The sequence below is a fragment of the Micropterus dolomieu genome, linkage group LG19, assembly GCF_021292245.1.
Source record: "Micropterus dolomieu isolate WLL.071019.BEF.003 ecotype Adirondacks linkage group LG19, ASM2129224v1, whole genome shotgun sequence".
In the NCBI taxonomy this organism is placed as follows: domain Eukaryota; kingdom Metazoa; phylum Chordata; class Actinopteri; order Centrarchiformes; family Centrarchidae; genus Micropterus; species Micropterus dolomieu.
Genome location: NC_060168.1, coordinates 20,386,284 through 20,393,265, shown reverse-complemented (window position 1 = coordinate 20,393,265; position 6,982 = coordinate 20,386,284). Strand labels below are relative to the sequence as shown.

At 40.0% G+C, this 6,982-nt stretch overlaps 1 protein-coding gene across 1 annotated transcript in view; it reads right to left on the bottom strand.

Moving 5' to 3' along the window:
* Positions 1-6,982, bottom strand: part of atp11c (ATPase phospholipid transporting 11C) — a 40,209-nt gene that overhangs the window by 2,164 nt on the left and 31,063 nt on the right. The window contains exons 16-30 of the mRNA XM_046029980.1: positions 6,633-6,844; positions 6,319-6,390; positions 6,159-6,232; positions 5,941-6,044; positions 5,591-5,772; positions 3,789-4,055; positions 3,468-3,645; positions 3,241-3,343; positions 2,981-3,126; positions 2,651-2,710; positions 1,739-1,866; positions 820-955; positions 655-720; positions 380-483; positions 116-272 (exon numbers count right to left, since the gene is read on the bottom strand). Of these exons, the coding sequence (XP_045885936.1) occupies positions 116-272; positions 380-483; positions 655-720; positions 820-955; positions 1,739-1,866; positions 2,651-2,710; positions 2,981-3,126; positions 3,241-3,343; positions 3,468-3,645; positions 3,789-4,055; positions 5,591-5,772; positions 5,941-6,044; positions 6,159-6,232; positions 6,319-6,390; positions 6,633-6,844 (1,989 nt within the window). The remainder of the gene's footprint in view (positions 1-115; positions 273-379; positions 484-654; positions 721-819; positions 956-1,738; positions 1,867-2,650; positions 2,711-2,980; positions 3,127-3,240; positions 3,344-3,467; positions 3,646-3,788; positions 4,056-5,590; positions 5,773-5,940; positions 6,045-6,158; positions 6,233-6,318; positions 6,391-6,632; positions 6,845-6,982) is intronic.

Genomic DNA, 6,982 nt, shown 5'->3' with positions numbered 1-6,982 from the left:
AAAGGAGAGAGAGAGAGAGAGAGAGAGAGAGAGAGAGAGAGAGAGAGAGAGAGAGAGAGAATGAAGTAGACTGAAAATGTTTGTGTTAGGCCAAGTGTGTGTGTTTCAGCTCTACCTGTCGAGCATGGGGCCCGCGGGGCTTGCGGAATACCACAAGCAGGATCTCTGGCAGTAGGCTGAGCAGGATGAGCAGGATGATGACTAGCCAGGCTGACACAGAGCTCAGCATGTTGGCAAACACAAAGTACAAACGTTGCTGCCTCAGGAAAGGCCTGCAGGAAAGGGAACACTTTGGTTTAGAGCTGCAAGCGTTGAACAAAAATAAAAAATATAACAGGTCAGCTACAATGACTACAGGTTATTAAAGTTGTTTTCTAACCATATTATTCCTCCCCAGAAGAAGCTGAAAAACACGTAGAAAGCCAGGGAGCCCCAGATTACAAAGTGGTTGATCCATGTCCAGTGCCGTGTGTCTAGAGCAAGCTAGAATGGCAGAGAAAAGTCACTAAATACTGATGTCAAAGATCCAACACACCTTGTTAAAGTCAGTTTTCCGCAAGACAATATATCAAAAACCTCAAACTCTCATGTGAAACTGCTGCTTTAATGATGCACCCTTTCATAAGATATATAAGCAGCAGGGGACTGGTTTACCTTCAGTGTGACAGTGAAGACGAGGACAGTGAAGACAATTGTTCCATAAGACCAGTTCCCAAAAACCTGGATTTAAATAAGACAGGCGAGAAAATGTGCTTAGGAGACAATACTTAATGAAGTAATTTAATATCACACCCATTTAGAAGATGAATTAAAACAAACCTGGCCATTATCCTGCAGGGCTGGGTTACTGAACAAATATCGAACACCAAAGAAGAAAAGCAAGCCATGGAAGAGTCCAAGTAACGTCCAGTAGAGGAATGGTCCCCACCGTAACATGGCATTCTTAGCGATCTCTCTAAAGAAAGGCATAAAAGATAAGGGTGAACAAAGTCATCATTTCATGTGATCTGAAAACTAAAACTAACACGTTCAATGTTTAATGTTTTAATGCATGAAGTCTTAAGCAGTTTCATCACATGGATTACCGTGACTTGGAAAATGACTGTAGTCAATCCATACATGTGCATATATCTGGTCAAAACAATACAACTGAACAAAGGGTGGATTAAAAAAAGCTAATGCCCATTACAGGGCCACCTATGTCTTTGATATGATGAAGAAGCAGAAATAGTGACCTAAATGTTGGCTTTGACAGAGGCACTGTATAACTTGTTCATTAAATTTAAAATTTTGCATTGTAAGTAATAATCTACGGCTAAAATGTTATGCGATATGGCTCAGCCTACACCTTTTCTGTCATTGCTATAATCTTTTTACTTTGTTTTGTTTTTTGTGATTGTGCAAGGTACATTCTGTTTTGTCTGTGAAGATTCTCAGTCATCCAGGTCATAGTTATCCAACGAAGGTTAAAGTCAAGGGCAACTGCACTTGGTTCTTCAAGTCCAGTTGCCCTTGACTTTAACCTTCGTTGGGTTACATTCTGTTTTCCATTTTTTTGAATTATTACTTTAAACTTAAAGACCGGCCATTCAATCAGTTAATCAAGTTATTGCTCAAAACAGCAAAAATCTTAATTTGAACTAATATTGGTCCTGTTTACATAAAGGAAGTAACTTAACAAGCACATCTACATCTACCTCAAAGTGTGCTTCAGATTAGGGGAGGTTCCCAGGCTTACCTGTAGAGGGTAGCATTGTCCAGCAGAACCTCAATGCAGATGTGCTGCTCCAAGAGGCTGTAAGCCAGGATGGGCATGGAGGTGAAGCAGATGTTGTACATCGTCAGATAGGCCGCATCGTACAGGGGCTGGGTAGGATGGGAGCAGGAGGGTGGAGTGAAGAGGAGGGAGAGGGAGTAGGAGGAGGAGGAGGAGGAGGGAGGAGGAAGAGGGAGGAGGAGGAACCAGGGGTTAATATTATGGAGAGGACAAAAACTCATACACACCATCGTACTTGCACATGCTGTATGTCATATAAGCAGCTTTTATACATATTTTATTTACTCATGGAAGATCTATGTCATGTGCCATGTAGCATGAAGGAGAACAAAATATTCATCCTATCCTACCAAAACATAACCCATTATCTTAAAAAGGACAATATTTGCACTAATTAACAGATATTTCAATGTCAGGAGCAGTCTTTACATGAACACAATATCCTAAAACAATCTAAGTCTATACAGGCTTTATAAAATGCACTTATTTGTCATTAATAAGTGAATTCATCAATGTGCTTCAAACTGTAATCAGGTAATCTGATCCATACCTGAATTTCTATAGTGTTCTGGCAAGTTAGTGTGTTAGTAACACACACACACACACACACACACACACACACACACACACACACACACACACACTCCTATGCCACCATGATGACATAATAACCACTTGGCAGAACATGACACATGTCTGTATGTATAAGTCTAAATCAGTATATAAACATCTCAATCAGAGCTCAAACATCCCAGGGGCAGTGAGGGAGGGGCAATCTGAGGGAAAGAGTATAGCATTCAGGAGGATCAGGAGGTGTGGATTCGAGGGACACCGCCTCATTTTATGTTCAGCACATCTTGAGGACATACTCACTTGCTGGGAATAGCCACAGAAGAACTGGTACAAAAACTGAGGTAAGATGAAGCAAAGGTTCTGCAGGCAAAGAGAAAGAGAAGAGGCTCACACTGGTGGACAAAAACATCAGGTGATGTCAAATGCATTAACAAGTTCACATGTGCTTAGAATGTAGGTACAATAATGTAACACATTAACCCGAATTCAACCCTAAAATCGGTTTAATTTGTTAGGGCTGATTCTGACAAATCTCTCTCTTCACTACATAATACTCAAATCAAGTTAGTTTGTGTATGTTGGAAAATACAATCAATCAGTCAATGTGATGGAAGTGTCTGTCCTTCCTACCTTGTAAAAGAAATATTGCACCAGGTGTGCAATGCGAACGTAGTAGAGATGGCCATGTGCCAACAAAAGTTTCTTGAGGTGCTTGAGTTTGGGGATGGCATAATCACTGTTCCTCACTGCCTGCCTACCTTCTTTACCCTTAATACCTGAAACAAACAAGAACAAATATCTTTGCATTACACACCAAAATGTTACCCTTCCCTCCATTTTGGAACAACAATTAGAGATCTGTTAGCCAACGTCAGCATGAGTGCTCTTACCAATGCCAACATGAGCTTCCAAAATCATGCTGACATCATTGGCACCATCTCCAATGGAAAGGGTGATTGGGCTGCCTTTAGAGTTCTTCACCATTTTAACTATCTAAAGATGGAGCAATACAGATGGGCAACAATTTAAACAATCTGAAACCAGGTTTTCAGTATGAAAATCATTATTTAAATTCTTCATTGAAATTTTTCCCCACATTTTAACTGACTGATCTGACCTGTGCCTTTTGTAGAGGTGCCATGCGGCAGCAAAGCACAGATGTGCAGTTTTGACAAATCTGCAGGAAGAGGTTCTTGTAGCGACTTGAGTTGGATTCAGAGGAAGGGTTGAGCACCATCGATAGAGTGGCGCCATCTATAATGAAACCATAGTCCTGGCTTGTCGAAGACCAGCTCCTTTAAAACAGAACAGGGAAATGCATTAAAGTTTATTCATCAGTAACACTCAGTTTGGTTAAATGAACAACCCTAGTACAAGAGCAAAGTATCACATAATAACCTCATTACATAGGCTGATATCAGTAAGTCAAGGTGCCAACCTGGTGACGCCTGCTTTAACTGGTGGTGCATCCTGTACAGCTTTCTTGTGGTATTCAACTAAGAGCTCATGCAGTCGCTCCTCACGCCTCCTCCCTCCATCCTCCAGAGTACGCACAGTCAGCTCCAAAAGCTCTGTATTTCTCTGGAACAATCTACAAGCATAACAGGTGGACTTTGCAGTCTCCATCTTGTCCCCTGTTAGGACCCAAACCTTAATGCCTGCCCCCTGTAGAGCCTCCATGGTCTCTGCTGCCTCATCTTGAAGCCTGGGGGTTGAGAAAAAAAATATGAAGATATATAAAGATATGAGACAAGTGAAAGATTATTACACTAACTCTATGACATTAATACTAATAATTCACAGGAAATCTAGTGAATTGCATTATAGTAAAGGCTTTATGATATAACCAAAACAAGGCTGCTGTTTTTTTTAGTGCAAATTCAACTTAAATGAGGATGAGACTGTCTCCACTCAGATAGGTGGTCCAGAAGGGGCTTTGGGAAATGTGGTTTCATTTCAGATGAGATGCACTGAGGCATGCTGTAGCAATAACCTGTTAAATTCCTTTTGTGGTAGTTAACGCATTTTATAATTTCAATAGTAATTATATAAATAAATACATTCTGCCTGTTTTTACATTTTTAAATCTTGGATTGCGAGAGAGTGCGTAATAATAACCACAAGATGGCAGTGTAAGCTTATATGAAAAAGTTCTGGAAAAGGGGAAAAGAGAAGCTCCTATCTATCTTATAGTCAGATAGTCAGAAGATGATGTTTATAACACGTTGTTTATTGCTGGATTCTGGAAACCTTTACCCTCTCGATTTGCCCCCTAAGATTCTTGGCACAGATCTATAATGAGAGAGAGGGAAGAGAAGGAACAACAGCAGCATGCAAGATAACAAAATGCAAGACATGCAACAACTTTAAACATCAGCTGTGTGATGGCTGCACTAGCAGCCACACATGAAAGCAACAACTCACGGTGGTAACTCTTTCATTTGTTTTGAACACATTGCATATAATACAAAATAAATAACTAGACACACACATTTTAGTTTTAAAAACAGTTTTATTAGCTATTTGACATGAGTCATCTATTTGAGTGTACACATTTAGTGACTAACTTTGTCAATTTTGCTAATTTCAGGTTCATTATCTTTGTTTAATTTAAGTTACATTCTATGAAATTAACACTTTTTTCTAGAGTTACCAGGAGTTGCTGCTGGGGGTGTCTGGTTGGCTGACAAAAGGACTTCCAACTAAAGCTAAGATGTTTAAGTAGGGGATGGATAATTGGACTGCATCATGTTCTCCCATATCATGGGTAGGGGCAGAGTTTTCCATTTTGAGTTGTGTTCTTTTCTTTGCTAGTTATGCTTTTGTTATAATAATAATTTTAATTACCCTTAGTTCATATTAGGTAGCATTGGCTGAACATGTTTTGTAGTTATTGTGGTTTGTTTATATATTATGTGTTTGTCTACCCCCTTTGAGTCACAATGACCTGATCAGCCACTATATAAGATTCCCCCATGTCTCAGTCTTGTTAGGTCTGTTTAGTTAGTTTAGATCTGTTTTGTTCAGCCCATGTTAAGGTTATGTAGCCTGAGTTAAGTTCTGTTTAGCTGACCTCTTTTATGGGCCCAGAGCATTCTATTTTTTGTAAATTAGGTTTTTTTTTGTAAATAAAAACCTATATTTTTGGAAACCTATTTTCTGACTCCTCATGCCTGCCAGCTTGGTCCCTCATGGGTTTCATCGGTGAGAGCTGTAAGGTTATGTCTGGCGAGCACCCACCTGTCTTCTACAGCTGTAGCTCCTATTAGACTCATGCCAGTCTCCACTTGGTTGTAAACAGCCATGAGCTTCTCCTCCCTGTCCTGCAGAGCCAGTCTAGCTTCCCTCAATCCTGCGTCTGCCTGGGTGTACTCCTCCTCACTGAGAGATTTGTAGGCCACACACAACGTCCGGTAGCCCTCCTGAACAGTGAAACGCACAGCACCCAATGTTACAAGAAGAAAATACAAAATAATACGTCTTGACCAAACTGTTATCTTAAATCAAAACCTGTCTGACCCTAAAATCATACAATACGCACTTTTAAACATTATAGAAACTACTGGAGGCAATGTGCTTAAGTCACTCACTGTTGCATTACGCTCCACATGCACGCGTATCCTCTCAACCTCCTCCTGTCTGACGCGGGGAAAGATGGAGGAGTCTGCTCCCTTACAGAAGAGCAGGGTATCACCTGGACACATAAAACACAAACATATAGACATACAAACACAGTGCATGGTGACGGATGGGAGCCAACACTAAATCAAGGTCCACGCAATAAACCTGATGGAAATCTCAAGCTCACCTGATTTGGATCTGACTATTACACTCATTCGCCTTCTCACTGGGTCAAAGTTCAACACGTGAAGCAGTTCATACCTTTGGGAAGCACAAAAGGGAAATGAAATATAAGCTGTAGTGCAAATGTAAAAAGAAAAACTTTGTCTATGTAATTACTGACTTACATTTCAATGTCATTGTTCCAGTTGAGAATTTTCATCGTTTTACTTTCGAGACCCAGAAATGTAAAGCCATACCTGCAGATGGGGACAAAGCATCACAAATCACAAAGCCATTTATGTAATAATAATAATAATAATAATAATCTTTATTTGTAGAGCACTTTTCAAAAACAAGTTACAAAGTGCTTACTATACAGATTCACTATATGGATGAATAGATATCATCTAGGATTAGAATAGAATAGAATATAGAATATATTCACACACATTCAAATGACATGTTTGCTCACTCACAGTCTTAACAGCCCTTCTCTTACCTCATGGCACCCTTGACCAGAGCAACCTCATCAGGTGATGAGGCTATAAAGCCTCTCTGCTCCAGCGGTGGATGGAGCACCTCTCCATCCATCCCTACGCCATCCAACTGGTCTGTCAGCCCGTCACCTTGGTCCTGACCCTGCCCAGTGGGCTCTTTCACCTGCACTGTATGGCACAGACACAGGGCACGCAGAAAAAGCTCCTCCTTCTCCTAATAACACAAAATTAACATGACTTAATACAGTAAAATAAGATAAGAAGAGTAAATGCTGTTTAAATAAAATTAATGTATTCACAATTGTTAACTATTTGACTATATATATATATATATATATATATATATATATAT